The sequence below is a fragment of the Somniosus microcephalus genome, chromosome 6 (assembly GCF_052327205.1).
Source record: "Somniosus microcephalus isolate GS21.2 chromosome 6, FLI_Smic_1.0, whole genome shotgun sequence".
NCBI lineage: Eukaryota > Metazoa > Chordata > Chondrichthyes > Squaliformes > Somniosidae > Somniosus > Somniosus microcephalus.
In genome coordinates this window covers 44426212-44448498 of record NC_140992.1, presented here as the reverse complement: position 1 = coordinate 44448498, position 22287 = coordinate 44426212, and the positions used below count along the sequence as shown (strand labels likewise).

Below are 22287 nucleotides of genomic sequence, written 5' to 3'. Positions count from 1 at the left end.
GGGCCATTTAGGAATGAAATAGCGAAGCACTGTTTCCACACAGAGGGTAGTAGAAATCTGAAACACACTCTTCCCCCAAAAGGCTGTGGATGTTGGGTCAGTTGAAATTTTCAAGACTGAGATCAGTAGAGTTTTGTTGGGTAAGGGTGTCGAGGGATATGGAGCAAAGGCAGGTAGAAGAAGCCAAGGTACAGATCAACCATGATCTAATTGAATGGATGACCGGGTGCAAAGAGCCTCCAATCAGACGACTGAACGCCAGACTCCAGTTGGATCAACTGAAATAACTAACTGCATGATCTACTCCTATTCCTATATCGTTGCTAATCACATACATCTGAGAGATAGATTTCAATTACTAACACCCATGAGACAGAGAGAATAACAGAGAAGGGCACCATTTGAGAGAAAGGCAAACGGACAGTGTCCTTCCTCTTTTTTAAAAAAAAAAAAAAAAACCAAGTTGAATTTTGAAAGCCAAGCTTGAGAGAAACAGATAGGAAGCTGGGGATAGAGGGAAATGTGGTTATGGGGAGGTGAGATGACAGTATAGCAAGGGAGGTAGGATGAAGGGGTTGATTAAGTATTTAAAGGGGAAGAGTAGAAGGAGTGGTCGGAAGGAGATGGGGTAGGGGACATTATGGGAGCGTTGACTGTAATGATCATCTGGTGGGCAAATAAACACCAGATAATCAAGCTCGCAACAGCAAATTATACTTAATGACTTAAATACTGCAAAATATAGAAAGAGCATAGTTACTCAATCTGGAAAACAGACTATACAGTGGCTTTGGAGCTCCCTTCTTCATAGGTCTTTTCTAACAGACGACAGCTACGCTACCTATTATTGTACCCAACTTGTTTACTACCAGTTTCCTTCCTTATATTTTTACCCACCCTCAAGCTGTATTGCTTTTTATTTTTCAGCAGTTCATTATTTTCTGAGCAGAGTCACAACCCATGTTCTTTCTTTGCAAGTTGAAAAACATAGCACAAGGTTATAATAGTTCATTTGAATAATTCTCCATTTTGTAATATGGCGTATTATCCTATTTACATAGCCTTTTTAGGAGGTCTGTTTTTTCATTATTTCATATTTTAGCAGGTTTACACAATGGAAGCGAAGGGGTGGGGGGAAAGCACAAGTGATTGGAAGAGGGAATTGGAAGGGAGTTGAGGGTTGCATTTTCCCTCCAGTGCACCCAAACTGCAGCCTGGTAGCCATTGCTGGCTCCTTTTCCTACCACACCATACCATTCATCACCCACCACCACCACCTCCCACCTGAAGGGAATGGAGAAAAAGACAGAGAAGCAGAGAAAGGACAGAGATATCCAAAAAAGAGTTGAGAGGACAGAAACTGAAGCGAAAAAAGAGATGAAAGTGGGATGAAGACAGCAGAGACTGGGTAAGGGGCAGGAGATTTAGAGGGGATTTGAGGAGGAACTTTTTCACCCAGAGGGTGGTTGGAATGTGGAACTCAATGCCTGAAAGGGTGGTGGAGGCAGGAACCCTCACAACATTCAAGAAGCATTTGGATGAGCACTTGAAATGCCATTGCATACAAGGCTATGGACCAAATGCTGGAAAATGGGATTAGACTGGACAGGGATGGATGGGCGGCGCAGACACGATGGGCCGAAGGGCCTCTTTCTGTGCTGTAAAACTCTATGACTCTATGACTGCTAAGCGACCATATTCCCCAACTTATCTTGTACAGCATCACAGGTGATTGATTGGCTATATAGTAAAAGTTTTCTGTCTGCAAACACTTCCTCATTTTCAATTATAAATTCATATGTCCACATTAATGATAGAAACTGCCTTTTGTGAAATTGTCGCACTGTAACTAGACACACCTGCAACACCACCACTAGTAGGAGGGTGTAATTACAGCATGACAAGTTTACATAGGCAGTTTATATTATAAATCTAGATATAGGAATTTATATGGGAAAAAGTTGGCAGGAAGTGTGCACAGGCATAATACTTCTAATATATTACAGATAATAGATCATTTCAAATGAAGTGCTACATAACAAGGACAGAATGTATGACTTTAAAATGGGGCCTGTATTATGTTAGCACGCACATATCTAATTATGCCCCACCTCTCAATCTCATTTCACTTGAAAACTACACTTGGTCTTGACTCCTCGTGTGCAACACCACAGGAGATCAACTAATTTTGTACAAAATTAAACATTCATCTTGAAATGAATTTTTTTTTCTGTTTCAAATCTGTCTATCATGTCACTATTCTGGCATTCTTGTCATATAAGCAATCTCAATTACCTGACTACCTGGCATATATGTACAATGGATTGTCAATATTCCTGTTCGTTTAAGTTGTGTTGTTGCTTCAGGTATTCAGTATATGCTCATGTCGAAGATGACCGCTTCCTGAACTGATTAGTTTCTTTTAAAAAAAATTAAAAAAAAATTAAAAAAAATTAAAAAAAAATTTGACCCTGGCCACATTTATGTGCCATTCACTACATACAAAATTCCTTGTTTGCTAGTCGTTGATTTTTTTTTTAACACACATTTTCATGTTCTGCCCAAAAATGGGTTTGGGTTAGGAACACATTTTAAGGACAGTAGTTGATGCTCCATGACATTTGGTAGAGTTAGGTGCGAGTGCGGCTAGTTTGACGTGTAGGACATGTAGGCTATTGCCGAAATTTACAGTGAGAGTGCTGGGTTTAGGTATGGATAGTGGGACAGGGTATTGGGGAGATGGGTTGATTTATAAAAGAGAAAAAAACGGTTTTAGCCTGCAATTGAAGCACAGACGGGCCTGAGAGAAAACATAGAGGCATGCACAGAGTGCAGCTTTGGCTCCTTGAATAAAGAGCAAGCCTTGTGGAGGTGCAGAACTCTTCTGGGAGATGGGGTAGCATAACAAGACTATTATGGAAAAGCTTTTTTAAAATCCGAGCTTGGGAAGTATCCTAATGACTATATCAAGACGGGAAATAACTTTTGCTGTATTTGGATAGAAGGTTTTTTCGGTGCGACATGATTGTGGAGAAAAATTTAAATTGAGTAAGTTTTGAGTAATAAAGGTCAATAAGGAAGGAAGAAGAAAATATTTTGGTCATGATGGCCACAAGAAATTTATTATTGAAAGAAGAGTATTATTGCATCTATTACTTTTATTAACTAATACAATTTGTAGCAAAATGCAGAGTGAAATCAGCAATTAGTCCGCTATTAACGTAAGAAATAAATGCAGTGGACTACAGAAAACTTGTAAAGAAGGGAATGTTTAGACATTTCAGATGTGTGGAACATGTGTATATCTGTTTGTTTATATTTGATCTTTTTTGAATTTTTGTTAAACTTAATCTATGCAGGATTTTTATCAGAGAATTAAAGCGTTTGGACAACATCACTCAGTCTCCTTTCCTGTCACATGTTACATCCAGTATCCAGGGGCTAACCACAATCCATGCTTACAACAAGACCGGAGAGTACCGACGCAGGTTAGTACTGTGCACCAAAATGGTGGATTGTAAAATGGAAATAATGCATCATCCAACTTACCAGGAGTAGCTAGTCTATTTTATAATGTAAAAGCAAAATACTGCGGATGCTGGAAATCTGAAATAAAAACAGAAAATGCTGGAAATATTCAGCAGGTCTGGCAGCATCTGTGGAGAGAGAAACAGAATTAACATTTCAAGTTGACGACCTTTCGTCAGAACTGGAAAAAGTTAGAGATGTAACAGATTTTAAGCAAGTGCAGGGAAAGGGAGGAAAGAACAAAAGTTTTTATTTTATAATGTGTTACTCCCACACACGCAAATTTCTTTCACACTTTGTTTAAAAGTATTATATTGACAAGCACACAGTCAGCTCCTTTGCAGCAGAAAATAATTTCTAATTGAATTTCTAATTTAAAAATATTTTTAAAAACTACATTTGACCATAAATTGACCTGATGATCTTCCTAAGAGCAATTAGCTTCTTACTGATCACAAGGCACACCAGTTGTACCTTGTGACCTTGCAGTAACACAAGCTACATACATCCTAGATTGTAAGGCAATCCGAGGTTGAAAGTCTGATGATTATGCCATGTCAGTTTGTGTGAGAGTACTAATTACATGGCATACTTATTGCTGATTGGTTAATGTGAACTATTGTATGTTTCTTTTCAGGTTCCAGGAGCTGCTAGATGCTAATCAGGCTCCATTCTTCCTTTTCACCTGCGCAATGCGCTGGCTCGCGGTGAGACTGGATATAGTCAGTATTGCACTTATCGGCACAACTGCAGTGATAATAGTTGTAATGCATGGACGCATTCCTCCAGCTTATGCAGGACTTGCAATTTCTTATGCTGTCCAGGTTTGTACAAGATACTGCCAACAGAGAATTTAATTGTCTTAATATTTACTACTCTTCCATATGTGACATTGAATTGTTTTCTGGTTTGAATTCTTCTGGTTTTCTCTGATTTCATAGCAGAGTGATCAACAGTTCAAACTAAAAAGGTCATTCATTCACTAGATTTCATAGTTTATTCAGAAAATGAGTAAAATTTGGTTCGGTTTACTATGACTTTATTTTTCTTGCAGATGACCGGTTTATTTCAGTTTACTGTCCGACTTGCTTCTGAGACTGAGGCTAGGTTCACCTCTGTGGAGAGAATTGATCATTACATAAAGGTACTAGTTAATTTGCTACTCTATTGATGTAAAACGCTGAGCCGAATTTTCTGCAACTCCATACCACTGTTGGGGCCAGGTACATAGCATACAACTTATTGGAAAAACGGGTGTACTGCTCGCAGTATTGTCTTAATTGAAAGAAAGAAAGAACTTGCATTTATGTAGTGTCTTTCATGACCTCGGGACGTCACAAATCACCTCATGGCCAATGAATTACATTTGAAATGAAGTCACCGTTGTAATCTGGGGAAATGCAGCAGCCAATTTGTGCACAGCAAGATAGCAAAAGCAGCTGTGTGATAAATGACCAGTTAAACTGTCTTGGTTGTGTTGGTTGAGGACACCAAGTGCTGTGGGATCTTTTATGTTATGTTCACCTGAGAGGGCAGACAGGACCTCTGACCCATGCTTTGAGAGAGGAGGGGAGAAGGGCATGCAATGGCTTTTGGAAGATCCTCTGCTAAAGAAAAATAATGGACAAATTTAATACAAAGTTTGCCTGCATGTTTGCCTGGGAAGAATGTACCTAGTGATTTACCAGGAGTTCAGGAGACCTGTTGAGCTGGATCATGCTGGAAGGGCAAGGAGGAGAAAGTTGATGGAGCTCAGCTTATGGACAAATTGGTAACTGCTTTTGTGAATTGTTTAATGTGAACCAATTTTTATTTAGGAATTTAAAGTAGATTGGTAAGGAACTGTCATGGCAACTGTATCTTGAACATTTTTTTTGCTCGATTGTAATTGGGTAGATTTTATTTAAATGTAAAACAATTGGAGAAAAGATTGAAATGGGGGAGAAAGATTTTGTGTAATTTTTATGTAAATAATCAAAAAGTTTCAAAAAAGGTTCCCAATTTAAAAAAAAAAAACTCCTTTAAATATTTAACCACGAGAAAGAGAAAATTGACACTGAATCATGACGTAAATGATAAAATCCATATGTATACGTACGCACACACTTTTTCATCTCCCTCATTTTTGCTTGTGAGCGGTGAGGAAGCTCCACAGCTGGTTGGAGAAAGGGCAAGAAGTGAATGATTGAAGAGGAGAGATCATTCCTGAGCAGCAGGACTGGTCTGTGGTAAGGGTGGAAGCTTGCCAAAGATCAGAGGGTAAGGAGGGAAGATCTTAGGTAGGGATTGGAGCGAGTAGCAACCAGGGGCTCAGATGTGGATTGAACAGAGTTGGAAACTTCCTGGAAGGCCTTATGGAGGCAAGTTATGAACTGTATTTTCCTTTTTCCATGTATGCTAGACTGTAAGTGGGGAACTGTGGTGGCTAACCTGGAGCTGAATATTTTTTGTGTTTTCTGATCAGCTTTGTGTTTGTACTGTTAAAAACAGCTAAAGACAAAGCACCAGAAGTGTGTTTCCTTCTATCGTGTTTCTCAACTAAACCTCGTGCATGTGACTTCAGACATATAATTACAGTAGTAGATTTCCTGTGGCACAGTGCAATTGTAGTGTAGGTATGGAGAATGATGTGGGTGTTATCTTTGCTGATGCTGCCATTTGTTTTTTCATCAAGGCTTTGCAATTTTATCTGTTGTAGATGTGGGGATTAGGAGCATTTAGGGGCAAGTTTTGAGCCTACAAACTGAGTTTTGGGGAGATGTTGTCGTTGCTGCAGTTCCCATGTCTTGCAAGGGCAGGTCTCCAGGGCCATATTAAGAGATTTGGGAACCCCCAGAAGAGCTACTTTGTGTTTTTTCTGTTAACCAGAAGTGAATGAAATGTACATATTACATCAGCATGGCAATAGGAATCTTGCTGAGTTTTGCTTGGGATCATTCAGTACTAATTATTAGATCTGGCTGCATATTCTCCCCCGCATCATATACGTACACACAGTGCGGTATGGCAGCTGTAGCTCCTATGACCGGAAAGCCCTGCAGCAGGTAATCAAAACTGCCCAACGCATTACCGGCACCCGGCTACCGACTATAGAGAACATCTACCAGAAACGCTGTTTACGGAGGTCACTGACCATCATCAAAGACCCTACCCACCCCAGCCACAGTTTGTTCGCCCCCCCGCCATCTGGGAGACGCTACAGATGCATTCACACCCGAACGACCAGATTTAGGAACAGCTTCTTTCCCAGGGCTGTCATCCTACTGAACTCTACAAATAAACTCTAAAGCTTGCACATCTGCCAATGCACTTTATTATGTTTATGTTTATGTATTACAAGCCAAATGAATGTTAAATGTCATAATCTAAATGTACACTCTCGGGAGCCGCAAGCCTACATTTCGTTGTACTGCACTTGTGCACTAACAATGACAATAAAGTTGATTTATTATTATTATTATTATTATTACAGCCCATGGAATCCAGGGTGCCTTGGCACATTGGATACAAAACTGGCTTAGTGGCAGAAGGCAGAGGGTGATGGTCGAAGGTTGTTTTTGTGACTGGAAGCCTGTGGCCAGTGGGGTACCACAGGGATCGGTGCTGGGTCCCTTGCTGTTTGTGGTCTACATTAATGACTTGGATATGAATGTAAAGGGTATGATCAGTAAGTTCGCGGATGATACAAAAATTGGTAGGGTGGTAAATAGCGAGGAGGGTAGCCTCAGTCTGCAGGACGATATAGATGGGTTGGTCAGATGGGCGGAACAGTGGCAAATGGAATTTAACCCGGAAAAGTGCGAGGTGATGCACTTTGGGGGGACTAACAAGGCAAAGGAATACACAATGAATGGAAAGACCCTAGGCAAGACGGAGGGTCAGAGGGATCTGGGTGTGCAAGTACACAGATCCCTGAAGGCGGCGGAACAGGTGGATAAGGTGGTAAAAAAGGCATATGGGATACTTGCCTTCATTAGCCGAGGCATTGAATATAAGAGCAAGGAGGTTATGATGGAGCTGTATAAAACACTGGTTAGGCCACAGCTGGAATATTGTGTGCAGTTCTGGTCGCCACACTACAGGAAGGATGTGATCGCGTTAGAGAGGGTGCAGAGGAGGTTCACCAGGATGTTACCAGGGCTGGAGCGCTTCAGCTATGAAGAGAGACTGGGCAGGTTGGGTTTGTTTTCCTTGGAGCTGAGGAGGCTGAGGGGGGACATGATTGAGGTGTACAAAATTATGAGGGGCATAGATAGGATGGATGCTGAGGAGCTTTTTCCCTTAGTAGAGGGGTCGATAACTAGGGGGCATAGATTCAAGGTAAAGGGCGGGAGGTTTAGAGGGGATTTGAGAAAGAACTTTTTCACCCAGAGGGTGGTTGGAGTCTGGAACTCGCTGCCTGAAAGGGTTGTGGAGGCAGAAACCCTCACAACATTTAAGAAGCATTTGGATGTGCACTTGAAATGCCATAGCATACAAGGCTACGGGCCAAATGCTGGAATATGGGATTAGATTAGACAGGGCTTGATGGCCGGCGCGGACACGATGGGCCGAAGGGCCTCTATCCGTGCTGTATTACTCTATGACTATGACTCTATGAGACCTGCGCCACGTGACCCCCCCCCCCCCCCCCCACACCTCAAACCTGTGATTTCGAGTGCTAATAGTACTAAATCCAGTAATTGAATGGTGAATGAGCAAATCTTCATTCTGGAAATTGAGAAATTGACTTTTTTTAAACAGCTTGACCACAATTGGCTGAATTTCTATGTGAAATGGTTCCTTTGAATGGACTTCTTACAGAAAGAAGGGCTCCAGATTGTGGAGTTAGGCATTGAAGAAAGGGAGAATGGATAATTCTGCATACTTGTTCTAAAGTGCAGGCATCATAATAACCTCCTGCTTTATTTTTCATGTCTAACATTTCTGATAACGAAAAAAGTTTTCATTTCTGGCAGAATAGATTTTCTTCTGTTGCAAAACTTGCAACAGTTAACTGAGTATGTGTAAGCCATTAATGAGGAAGTATAACACTTTGCTGGCTTTACTTATGCTGTCATATGAAAAGTAATAGAAATATTATGATATATAAGTATCTGTGTATAGCTATTTTTATGAACTTGCTAGTTTTTCATCATTCCCTTTCATTCATGACCTACTGATAGGTATAAATTGGATAGATGCTATGCTTTCTGTAAACAAACATTTAAGTAATTCACTGTATTCCAGTTCATTCTGCAGTTGTGATGAGATGCAAAACATCTGGGATTCTTGGTCTTAATTTTTGAACTAATTTTAATTTGATACAGTTTTGAGAAGCCATGCTCACCCCAGAGTATTTATATGCCAGATATCTTGTAACTTCTTTTAATTTTCCATTAGACTCTGGAATTGGAGGCTTCGGCTCACGTTAAGGATAAAACTCCACCTGCAGATTGGCCTCAACATGGGCAAATGACATTTGAAAATGTAGAGATGCGATATCGTGAGAATCTACCTCTGGTGCTAAAGAAAGTGTCTTTTACCATTAAACCTCAAGAAAAAATTGGTATTGTGGGGAGAACTGGGTCAGGTAAGAAATGCATTGTTAAATATGTGCTTTCAATTGTACTGGTTCAGTTGGTCAGGTGAGGAGCTCTTTTCAAGTTGGCCTAGGGAGGAGTGGAACACCAACTTGAGTTTTGGTTAAGTTTGTAACTGACAAATAAAATAATGTGGGTGAAAAAATTGCATTTTTTCTTTGTTTTGGCAGGAAAGTCATCACTAGGAATAGCACTGTTCCGATTGGTTGAACTCTCTGGTGGTTCAATAGTTATTGATGGGGTGAATATTACTGAAATTGGTTTGGCTGATCTTCGCAGCAAACTAGCCATTATCCCCCAAGAACCAGTTTTGTTCACTGGTACTGTAAGGTAAGCCCCTTGGTTCTGCAAAATTCCAACTCCCTAGTAATTTATATGTATTTATTATATAATAATCTCTGCAAAGAGCTACTGTAATGTAATGCATCTGTGTATTAGAGTACTATAAGCCTTAAAATGTTGAAGTTTTTTTAAATTTAGAGTCAGCAGACTTGTCTTGTACCTTTGTACCCCACTTAGAGTTGCATGAAGCAATATGTTGAAATGAAAGCTTGTAGAAAGAAATTGTGTAGGAACCATTCCACATAAGTCAGTTTAAGTACAAGGACCAATCAGCAGGGTTAAAGAAGTGATTCCTTCCCTCCTCCCAACAAATTAACTGGGGGAGGGGGCCGGTGTTTTGGTTGTACACTGAGACAGCGGCTCTGATATTAACCAAACTGCCCAGCAGGAACGGGATGGGTGAGTGGTTAAAATAGCAAAAATCAACTTACCGCCCCATTTCTGCTGGAAAACGGCCAATCGCCATTTTAACCCATGAGCTGAATGGTGGCAATGCACCTGCCGAAAACAGGCAGGTCCCTCATTACTAGATGTAAATCGGGGTCCTGTGATTTAATTGGGACCCCAATGTGATTTTTAACTGGGTTGGTCAGAAGTCCTGCCCAGTAGCCTACCCACCGAGTTAAAACCTCGTGGGATTGGCTTCACTAACTGATATGACTGATTCCAATCAGCTACTGACACTCGAATCATGGGGATAAGAACATAAGAAATAGGAGCTGGAGTAGGCCATTTGGCCCCTTGAGCCTGCTCCGCCATTTAATGAGATCATGACTGATCTGATCTTTGGCTCAGCTCCATTTCCCTGCCCGCTCCTCATAACCCTTCACTCCCTTATTGTTCAAAAATCTGTCTATCTCCACTTTAAATATATTCAATTCAATGACCCAGCCTCCACAGCTCTCTGGGGCAGATAATTCCACAGATTTACGACCCTATGAGAGAAGAAATTCCTCATCATCTCAGTTTTAAATGGATGACCACTTATTCTGAAACTATGTCCCCTAATTCTAGATTCCCCCATGAGGGGAAACATTGTCTTTACATTTACCTTGTTGAGCCCCCTCAGTATCTTGTATATTTCAATAAGATCACCTCTCATTCTTCTAAACTCCAATGAGTATAGGCCCAACCTGCTCAACCTTTCTTCATAAGTCAACCCCTTCATCTCAGGAATCAACCTCGTGAACCTCCTCTGAACTGCCTCCAATGCAAGTATATCCCTCCTTAAATAAGGAGACCAAAACTGTACGCAGTACTCCAGGTGTGGTCTCACCAATACCCTGTATAGTTGTAGCAGGACTTCCCTGCTTTTGTACTCCAACCCCCTTGCAATAAAGGTCAACATTCCATTTGCCTTCCTGATTACTTGCTGTATCTGCATGCTAACTTTTTGTGTTTCATGCACAAGGACCCCCAGATCCCTCTGTACTGCAGCATTTTATAATCTCCATTTAAATAATAATTTGCTTTTTTATTTTTCTTACCAAAGTGGATAACCTCACACTTTCCCACATTATACTCCATCTGCCAAATGTTTGCCCACTAACTTAGCCTGTCTATATCCCTTTGCAGATTCTTTGTGTCCTCTTCACAACTTGCTTTCCCACCTATCTTTGTATCATCGGCAAATTTGGCTACATTACACTCTGTCCCTTCATCCAAGTTATTCATATAGATTGTAAATAGTTGAGGCCCCAGCACTGATCCCTGTGGCACCCCACTAATTACCGTTTGCCAACCAGAAAATGACCCATCTATCCCGACTCTGTTTTCTGTTAGTTAGCCAATCCTCTATCCATGTTAATATATTACCCCCAACCTGTGAGCTCTTATCTTTTGAAGTAACCTTTTTTGTGGCACCTTATTTAATGCCTTCTGGAAATCCAAATACACCACATCCACTGGTTTCCCTTTATCCACCCTGCTCGTTACATCCTCAAAGAACTCCAGCAAATTTGTCAAACAGGATTTCCCTTTAATAAAACCATGCCGACTCTGCTTGACTGCATTGTGATTTTCCAAATGTCCTGCTGCTGCTTCCTTAATGATGGACTCCAGTATTTTCCCAATGACTGATGTTCGGCTAACTGATCTATAGTTTCCTGCTTTCTGTCTCCCTCCCTTCTTAAATAGGGGTGTTACATTTGTGGTTTTCCAATCCGCTGGGACCTCTCCAGAATCCAGGGAATTTTGGTAGATTGCAACCAATGCATCCACTATCTCTGCAGCCACTTCTTTTAAGACCCGAGGATGCAGGCCATCGTGTCCAGGGGACTTGTCCACCTTTAGTCCCATTATTTTACTGAGTACTTTTTCTTTAGTGATAGTGATTGTTTTAAGTTTCCCCCCTCCCTATAGCCCCTTGATTATGTATTATTGGGATGGTTTTAGATACAAAATATTTGTTCAAAGTCTGTCATTTCCCTGTTCCCCATTATTAATTCCCCAGTCTCCTCTAAGGGACCAATGTTTACTGTAGCTACTCTCTTCCTTTTTATATACCTGTAGAAGCTCTTACTATCTTTTTATATTTCTTGCTAGTTTACTCTCATCATCCATCATCTCTTTTTTAGTCGTCCTTTGCTGGTTTTTTTAAATTTCCCAATCCTCTGGCCTCCCACCAATCTTGGCAACATTGTATGCCTTTGTTTTCAATTTGATACCATCCTTTACTCCCTTAGTTAGCCACGGATGGTGCTCCCTTCTCTTAGTCTTTCTTTCTTACTGGAATATATTTTGTTAAGTTCTGAAATATCTCCTTAAATGTCTGCCATTGCTTATCAACCGCCTTACCCTTTAATCTATTTTCCCAGTCTACTTTAGCCAACTCTGCCTTCATACCTTTGTAATTGCCTTTGTTTAAGATCAGGACACTGGTTTGAGACCCAACTTTCTCACCCTCCAATTGAATTTGAAATTCAACCATGCTATGATCACACTCTTTCCTAGAGGATCCTTTACTATGAGATCATTTATTAATCCTGTCTCATTACACAGTATCAGATCTAAGATAGCCTGCTTCCTGGTTGGTTTCACAACGTATTGTTCTGGGAAACCATCCCAAATACACTCTGAACTCTTCCTCGAGGCTACCTTGGCCAATTTGATTTGTCCAATCAATATGAAGATTAAAATCGCCCATAATTATTGCTGTACCTTTCTTACAAGCCTCCATTATTTCTTGATTTATACTCTGTCCAACAGTGTAGCTACTGTTAGGGGGCCTATAGGCTATGCCCACCAGTGATTTCTTTCCCTTATTATTTCTTATCTCCACCCAAACTGACTCTACATCTTGCTCTTCTGAACCAATATCATTTCTCACTACTGCACTGATTTCATCCTGTATTAACAGAGCTACCCCATCTCCTTTTCCTTTCTGTCTATCCTTCTGAAATGTCAAATACCCCTGAATATTCAGTTTCCAGCCTTGGTCACCTTGCAACCATGTCTGTGTAATGGCTATCAGATCATACCCATTTATATCTATTTGTACCGTCAACTCATCTATCTTGTTACGAATGCTGCGTGCATTCAGATAAAGAGCTTTTAATTTTGTCATTTTACTATTTTTCCGTGCTTTGACCCCACTTTCTGATGCACTTTCTGTCCCTTCCTGTCACACTCTGGTTACCATTACCCCTATCGCTACCCTGCTCTATTGCCTTCTCCTTTCACTTTGACTTTTTAAATTCCCGCCCACCTGAACCCTCCCTCCCACTATTTAGTTTAAAGCCCTCTCTACAGCCCTACACATGGCTGTTGACACCCCTCCACAACCTTGTCATGCTTGAACAGATTCCCAACTGGCTCTAAATTCCTCCAGTCAGCTGGCTAATTCCAGAACTTACAAAATGATCTTCCAAAATCCTGTCTCAAATACACTGTCCTGATGGCAGCCGTGATCTTGTCTTTCATTATAGGCTGTTTAATTGAACTTATTAGCATATGGATGCTTCACCACAATGAGATAAGCTAGCTCGGTATAGATCTGGGATTGGATTGGAAATCTTTCTAATTTCTACAGTTTATTGCTACTCCACAGTGCTCAGCCAGAGTTGTGGGCAGGCCCTGAATTAACAACTGTATCGTTTTCTTGTTTACTTTGGCAGATACAATCTAGATCCTTTTCAACAGTATTCTGAGGAGCAGGTATGGGATGCACTGGAGCGAACACACATGAAAGAATGTGTAAGTACTGTAAATGAATTATTTATGATCAGTATTGTATAATCTGCAGCACTGTAAAGGTGTAGATAGATAACGTGTATAGTAGTTAACTATTTGAACTGATAAAGAAGATTTTTTTAGTAACAATCTAGGTTTGGGTATTGATGGAGGATGAAACTGATATGCACCCTGTTAGAATTTTGTTAAGTATATAATAAAGTTTATTTATTTATTTATTCAGAATGTGTAGAATTGCATGGTGGTGTCGGTTAGAACTGTGTCCATTCAGCATTGTGAGCTGGATTTAAATCCACCTCTGGCTAATGGATGGATGTTTATTATTGGCTTGCATACACTTGCACTTTACTCTTTTCAGTCATAAGGCTCATGAAAAATGTTTGGTGTAATTTCCTAGTGGAAATGGATCTGCAGCATCAATACACCAAATCAATTTTCTTTGAGGTTGAGGCAGAGTACATGGAGCTTTAATTCACATCCAGGAATGTGATGTTTAACTGGCTTTGCTGAATGCTGATACTAGGAGCACAGCTAAAAATTGAGATTTTTTAAATATAAATAGCTTTTTTGGAGTTTGTAGCTGTAAAGAGCTCTTATGCACTGGGAAGTAAAACACATCGGCCTAGAAATTGGGTTGAGATGCCAAAGTGGCGCCAAGATCACCTGGGCACTGATTTTTGCGCAGCGTTCGGAGCATTAGCAAACATCAGAAATTCAGTTTCAGCGCCCCTAGAGGGAGTCGGGGCGAGGCTTGAGGCGCTCCGCGTCCCTCTTAGGGCGCTGAAACTGAATATTGCAGCGCAACGTGCCGCAGCGCCATACGCTGCGGCACGGCACGCTGCGGTACTGCAGGCCTTCCTCCCATTGTTAAGGGGGAGGGGCCTGTAACAGCGCGATCCCCGATCGCGAGTGCCGGCAAAAGAGCCCGGCACCGAGAAGTGCCAGGTTCTCGGGAAACAGCCGGCAATGCCGCGGGGGGGGGGGGGGGGTCAGGAGGCCGGGGACGGAGGTGTTGGCAGGCGGCCGCCCCGCACCTCCACCTTAACTTGCGGCACAGCAAGGCCCCGTGAACCGGGCGCGGGTAGCGAACGGCGCTACTGCGGCGTTCGCAACCAAATATCGCGATCGGGGCGCTGCGCACACCGATGAAGTCATCGGTGGCGGTGCACCGCAACAGGCTAACGCCACCATTAGCGCCCCCGCTGAATATCGCGGAAGGCGCGGCCAGTAGCGCTACAGCCACTGACTGCCCTCTTTAGGCGCTAACTGGTGGCGCAGCCCACCGAATTTCTAGGCCCAAATGTTTTAGTTATAAGGTGCCTTCAAACTGATTTATTATCTTTTCTATTCCATGCAGATCTCTCAGCTGCCTTTAAAATTGGAATCTGAGGTGGTGGAGAATGGAGACAATTTCTCAGTAGGAGAAAGACAGTTAATATGTGTGGCTAGGGCCCTACTGCGGAGATGTAAGGTAAGAGTTGAAAGGCAGGGCAGATTCTTGATGGGTGTTAATAAAATAATAATCATTCCATGTACATCAAGGGGGTAATTTTGCAAGGCTACACGCCTGAAATAAAGTCTTGCAAGTGCTGATTATGGATTGGGAAATTGGGCCTACAATGCCTTGGATTTGTACCTCATGGTCACTGACCCCCTCAGGCAATCAAATGAAGTTCCTGGATCACAGAGAAAATGCCAAAAATAATTCTCCCTGAATTGGCCTCGGGTGTTTTTTTTTTACCTTATTTTGCCTCTCCTTTGAAATTACATGACCACTAGTGAGCAGGAACATGAGTCACAATGCTTTGATATGTCGTGGCTGTTTGGGACTGACTCAGTGGACCAGCTGGCGTTTTCCTGTCTCTCTTTTTGTATGTTTGTATATATGTTTGGCTCTTTCTCCACTATCATGCTTGCCGCCAGTGATGGGTGGTGAATATATGGCGTGGCTTACCCAGGGAAGTAGCGGAGATCCATTGTGTGGAAAAATTTAAGGGAAAATGTACCTGAGGGAGTTGGTGATTGAGGGGTATTTGGTTTTGGGACCAGTCAGATGAACTGTAAAACTTTCTACAGTCCTTGTTACAAATGAACATAAGGTGATTTTCAGAAGTTCTGTAACTTTGCACTGCCAATTGACATGTTCCTCACCAGAGAAATTTCCTATCATAACTCTGAGATGGGATAAAGGCTGCGACAGGAGATCCCTTTTGTTGAGCTGATTATAGGCGACACATTAGCAGCCTCAAGAAAAACCTCTATAAATAAGGCTTAGAATTCAACATGGAAGATGTTTGTTCCTTGGTGTTGTGAACAGGGAATCAATCCCATTGTGTTTCAGATGCTTCTATTCATTTGCATACATATGGCAGCACACTTCTTCTAACCATGCCTCTCTGGAAAGATTCTTAGAAAAACATGTTTGATTTCCATTTCATCACTGGAACCTGGAAGACAAATCCAAAATGGACTGTTCATGGAACTTGTTTGGAATCTAAACCTGGTCTTGAATAACCTAATATATACCCTCAGTTTGAATTATTAAGGATGTTCTAAATAAAGCTGCTTATTTGGAAGACCATCTTATTGCTGTGTTTAGTGTACTAAAAGAGCAATTTAACCAATTGTCACGTACCATGAGGGACAGTGTGATACTTGGGCCTCAACCCAACTTACTTTCCAAAATGGAGATTTGTCTCCCGCAGTAAACTAATACCCTCTTCATTCTGATTCTCCATGTTAGTAGCCTGCCTTCATGTTGTAGGTGTATGAAAGATATTTCCTGGTTTTTAAAAATGAATGCTACCCCAGGTGAACAATTGTTTTAAATGTTTTCTTTAGTCTATGTGTAAAGTTCTGTTTCTGAATGTTACAGATCCTGGTGTTGGATGAAGCTACAGCTGCCATGGATACAGAAACGGATTCTCTGGTGCAAGAAACAATCCGGGAATCATTTGCTGAGTGTACAATGTTGACCATTGCTCACCGTTTGAATGCAGTTCTCAGCTGTGATCGCATCATGGTGCTAAGTCAGGGCCAGGTAACAAAAATTTCCAGTTTTTATTGGGAAAGAATCCTGCCAAGAGAAGGGGGGAGTTTGTTTAATTATGCATGCTTAACAGAACATTTAAAGAAAAAAGTAGATCCTGTTGAGTTTCAGTATTGAACAAGTGCTTAACAAATAGAATTCCACATTTTCTTTAATCACCATGGATATTGTATATAAATCATGGATGTTAGCTGAATTTATAGCTTGTCAAGTTTAACTGGTATGGAATTACTGGTGAAGGAACATTTCTACAGTTAGTGAGCATCCTCTAGTGATAAGACAAGCCTACTTTATAGTTTAATAAAGCAATATTTATATCCTCTTTCAGGTTATGGAATTTGATGAGCCGTCTGTTCTTCTAGCCAATGAGAACTCAAGATTTTGTGCAATGTTTGCTGTTGCTGAAAATAAGGTCGCTGTAAAGGGCTAATAGTCGACAGGATTTTCTCCAGAATCAAGTTACTTGCTGCCTGTGACAGGTTGCCTCCATTTCTCTATCCAGGGACAACATATCCTCAGTTGTTTTACAGCAGCTTGCACCATTCATGTACCTTCATAATAGTTCTAGCTACACTTTAAGACTTTGTTTTCCATATTTTCTTATACATTTCATAATTAAAAGCTGAGTTCATTCTATTAATTTCAAATGCACTCTTAAGGTTCAGGGAGCCTTGGATGTTGATAGTCCCATATGCCTATAGTTAAGCTTTACACATTACAGGTCTATAAATCTGTACATAGAATATTTGCAGTGCATACATGCTGTACTTTATTTTGTATTCTATTTTTGCACTGTTAATATTGTGCTTTCTTTTATATTCTACTCCTGTACAGTTTTGCACTGTATCAGAGTCTGCTATTTAACTGTGAGACAGTTGTCAATGTTGAGCTATATTTATATAGAATAAAGAGTGCACCAATTCATAAATCAACAAATTAATATCCATCACCGTTTAATCCAGACAGCAGTGGGTGTTGCTTTGGTAATGGTACTGAATGGATGTATTTTAATCATTCTGATTCTAGTATGACACAAATTTCTTTGGGGTTTTTTGTTATTGGGGAAAAATATACCTCAGGTTCAACTTATTTTACTGTAGGATTGTACTGTCGGCATTTACTGTCCATGTGCACTGTGGGTATAAGCTATTTCCTGAAGGCCACATGAAAGTGGTTACTGCTGTTACCATAGAAGGCTTGTTTTACCAGTCCAGACAATGTCGCACGTATTTGTCACCTTGTACATCTTAGAGCCTTAGCATGATTTTACAAACTAAGCAAACCTGTCCTGTTAAATCTTTAAATATAAATAAACTATTTTACACTTAATACATTAAACTTATTCTAGTTTTTGTACCTCAGTAAATATTAGCAATAAACCATGAATACTTGTATTGGGTGTGGATGATAAAACTGAAAAATAGATGGCAAGACATGTAATCTTTCTTGAAACCATGTCTAAAAATTATTTTACTCATATCCAGGTAAAAACTACTGGCATATAATTATTTCTCATCTATTGGTGGCAGAAGTTTAGTTGCTACACAAGGAAGTATTTTACCACCTTATTTTGTTACTGGTTTACCATCCTTTTACCAACATACTCTAAAGTTCTTGTGAAATATTTTGGAAGTCTATGCAGAATGGCAAAATCTTGCACAAATCATTAATGTTGATTTCTGTGTTTTTAGAATGTTCTTTTCCCAAACTCCAATGTAATACCTCCATTAGCTGGTTGTGTTGATGAAAGCTTTAAGCTTTTGCCATTACCAGTGTCAAGATTTGTACGTACTGCTATAAAACCTGTGACATACATACAATCTGTATTTCCACTGTCTGCCAACATCTCAACTTACAGGATGTGTACAGTTTGCCAAAGTATTCAACAGAGCTAGCCTTGAGAAGTATTCTTGGAAGAATCATGGCGGTGCTCAATATTCCACACAACCGTGAGGTATCAGTTCAGCTCGTCTAAGAAAACCTAAGAGATCACACTCCGGACATATACAGAATCAAGTGTAAATCAGCAAAATGAGGATTCAGCTTTTTTTTTTGTGGGGGGCGGGTGGAGGAGGGAAAAGCACATTGACTATTTTACACCAGTTGACTGCAGCTTTTGATGGATGCAGTGGTGTGGAAGAAACGAATACGGCGATACCCTCTGCTTTGACGACACCCTTCCATAGAAGTGATTTTTCTCAAGACATATGCATATGCAAACAAGAAACCTCTTGAATGATGAAATACAGAAATGGTTGCTAACTAAATAGTGACGGTTCCATTGAGGCAGAAAAACTGTTTACTTCAGTATTTCTTTGCAGTTCTAAGTGTATGAAAATTTAAACTTATGCTCAACTCTGGTTCTGAGCACCTTTTTCCTGCAGGAAACATTTGATTGTCACCATGCTCCAGATCATACAGGTAATGTGAAAGAAAAAGCTTTGAATTTATGCAGCACCTTTCACGCTCTCGGGATGTCTCCAAGTGCTCCTCAGTTTTGTTTTAAAGTGTAGTTACTGTTTTTGTAGGTAAATGTGGCAGCCAGTTTGTGAATGGCAAGATCCCATGGCGAGCAATGAGATGAATGAGAAATTGATCTATTTTTGGTGGCTGGGACAGCCTTCAGAACCTTTACATCCTTGTGAATAGTCAGATGGGGCTTCAATTTAGTCTCATTTGAAAGACAGCACTTGATAATACTGACTGCCTTAGTACTACACTACAGTGTCAACCTCAAGTCCTGGGGTGGAACTTGAACACAATTGTCTGACTCCGAGCTTAGGGTGTCTGGCAATAGGGCAGTGAACTGTACAGTGCCCCCTGTGGAGTTCCCAGCACACTGTACAGTGCCCCCTGTGGAGTTCCCAGCACACTGTACAGTGCCCCCTGTGGAGTTCCCAGCACACTGTACAGTGCCCCCTGTGGAGTTCCCAGCACACTGTACAGTGCCCCCTGTGGAGTTCCCAGCACACTGTACAGTGCCCCCTGTGGAGTTCCCAGCACACTGTACAGTGCCCCCTGTGGAGTTCCCAGCACACTGTACAGTGCACCCCAGAGTTCCAGCACACTGTACAGTGCCCCCTGTGGAGTTCCCATATGGATGACTAATTGGCAAGGACTTCAGCAGAGGAAAATAAAGATCATGGTTCAGCAGGTCCTATCTGGGATTGGTGAACAACCAAGACATTATTGTACCTTCGACAAGATCTGTCATTTATAGTCGTCCATTTCAATGGTCAGATTCACCACAATCTAAACTGAGTCAAGCACTGACGAGGATATGGCTGCAGCACTTGACCTGACGCTTTAGGCTGAAGCCATTTGCCATCTTTACGATCCTGCATAGATTTATTCCAGTGGTCAGTGCAGAGTGCAGCCCCGTGCACAGTTGCTAATTTCATGACAGGTTCCATCCTTCACTAGGTGGGGCCCACATAGAAAAAACATGGGCAGAGTAAAACATGGGCAGAGTATGGCATCCTCACTGAAGATACGAATCTGTAATATCACAGTAATAACGAACCAATAATGCAATTACATCAATAAGCATAATGGCATTTTCTCCAATCCTTCACCCATGCAAGTATGGCACTGTTGCAAGATAAATTCCATGAATCTGTCAGCTTAAGACTTAGTATGGGTTGTGAACAAGACAAACAGTCGCAGCCAGGGGAATGTCTATCCACATGAATGAACCCTCCCATCAAAGGCAATCAATTTCACTTTTTACAAATGATGCTATTTGGCTGTTGAATACATTTCTTGTGTTCTTCCGCTGGTCATGTACTTTGTGTGCAATGTGCATCTTGTGCAAACTTGCAGACGCCTTTGGATAATAACTGCAAAGTAGAACATGGAGCAAGTTACAGTTTTTTCAAATTGTCACCATTTTTATTTTGCAACTCATCCCAACTAACATTCCAGAACTTACCATTTCTTTTCTGTACTACATTGGTATAATGCATTTAGCAGTTGAAGGAAGAATGTTAGATTACCTACTGTAAATGTAGTCGTCAACATTCTTTAAATATAGTTCAACTCCCACATACAAACTGAGAAACAGGGAGCGAAAGTTTTGTATCAGTTGAGCTTCCTAATTTTTTGCACTGATTGTCTTACTGCATCAACTTGCTGCTACACCCTTTCAAAAAAAAATAGGTCGCCTACTCGAAAATGACTTCATGGAGTTGGGGGAAGACCACATTTGTATGATTTTTGTTATATTAAACTCTTAAGAGACTGTGTCTTTGTGATTTTCCTCCTATTTGGATGACAGCCTATTGATTTGTTTGTGGAGGTTGAACCAGTTTCAAAAATTAGAAAACATACTAACAACTCCGTCAAGATTTATCTTTGTGAAACAATGCTGGCATATTCATTGTGATCATTAAAAATGCTTTTTAAACTTAATTTACATATTTGATACTTTCTGTTTTTAAAAAAAAAAAAAATGGAAATTCTAGCTGTGCACAGAGTGTATATTTATTGTGTAATTGGGGGATGATATATTACTGAATTCTGAGAACTGGACCTAACTTGTACATGCTGACTGGAAACTGGACTTTCCATTATTATTCACGCATTTTAAATGCCTGTCACATATTCAAAATGACATGTTTGGCTCCCTACAGGCAGCTTCTGAAAGACTCCATTCTTGAATGTATCCGCTTCGGACACTGCAAGCCTATCACATCTATTTTAAGATGATGGCTTTTAAGGTGCAGGTTTTTAAAAAATGATTACTTTTGTACTGGATGGAAATGATAAAAATTACAGCATTGATGGAGGCTTTTTGAACAGTCAACTGGAGTTTAGTACGCCAATCTAATTTTCCTACTCTGTCCCTGCATCCTTTTTATATCCTTTATTTTGAATACTTACCTAATTCCCTTTTAAATGATGTAGTCTGTGCCTTAATAAGCACTTGTGGTATAGCAGTCCATGTTGTAAACACCCTGTGTGTAGGAAACCTGCAACACCTTGCATAGTATAGTGTCTTTAACATGGGAAAAACTTGAGGCATGAGGAATAAAATGAATGCCGTGATAATCCCAAGTCTCTGGCCCAATGTTGGCAGTTCACCAACCAGTCGAAACAAACTTTAATTGTTTACTCTCAATTTTTCATAATTTTGAAAATTTCATCTATTGCACTGAATATCAATGCAAAAAAATGGAGCTGTCTAACAGCAAGCAACCCTCACTGAAGTTTTGCATAGCTTATGGGTATGGTAGCCAAGTGTTAATGGTGTTGGATGAGCAACCAGTGGTCATTGATTCAAACATCACAATAGAAAGTTGTAAAATTTAATAAATCTGCTATATTTTGGGCCAATATCAGAAGATGGTGATGAAAGTTGCTGTTTCATTAGTATCCTTCAGGTAAAGGAATCCGTACCTGGGCTGGTTCCAGTTCCATATTATGCGGTTGATTCTTAATGTCCTCAGTGTAACTAGGGCTTGCTTGCCAGTGTTGTCCCTGTCCCAATAACAAAGCAATTGCAGAGTAAAGCTGCCTCTTGTTTGCCTCAACAATGTGCCCGAACCTCAAACTTAGAGCACCCACTACACCATCATTTTATATTTCTCACACTAG

At 40.7% G+C, this 22287-nt stretch overlaps 1 protein-coding gene across 4 annotated transcripts in view; it reads left to right on the top strand.

Annotated features, from left to right (window-relative positions):
* The window catches only part of abcc5 (ATP-binding cassette, sub-family C (CFTR/MRP), member 5), a 108854-nt gene extending 87920 nt beyond the window's left edge, over positions 1 to 20934 (top strand). For all 4 annotated transcript variants that reach the window (XM_085990118.1, XM_085990119.1, XM_085990120.1 and 1 more), the window contains 9 exons: positions 3360 to 3488; positions 4166 to 4352; positions 4583 to 4672; positions 8911 to 9100; positions 9281 to 9440; positions 13568 to 13646; positions 15001 to 15114; positions 16519 to 16683; positions 17021 to 20934. In XM_085990118.1, the coding sequence (XP_085846244.1) occupies positions 3360 to 3488; positions 4166 to 4352; positions 4583 to 4672; positions 8911 to 9100; positions 9281 to 9440; positions 13568 to 13646; positions 15001 to 15114; positions 16519 to 16683; positions 17021 to 17122 (1216 nt within the window). In that variant the 3' untranslated portion in view covers positions 17123 to 20934. The remainder of the gene's footprint in view (positions 1 to 3359; positions 3489 to 4165; positions 4353 to 4582; positions 4673 to 8910; positions 9101 to 9280; positions 9441 to 13567; positions 13647 to 15000; positions 15115 to 16518; positions 16684 to 17020) is intronic.
* The last annotated feature ends 1353 nt before the right edge of the window (positions 20935 to 22287 follow it).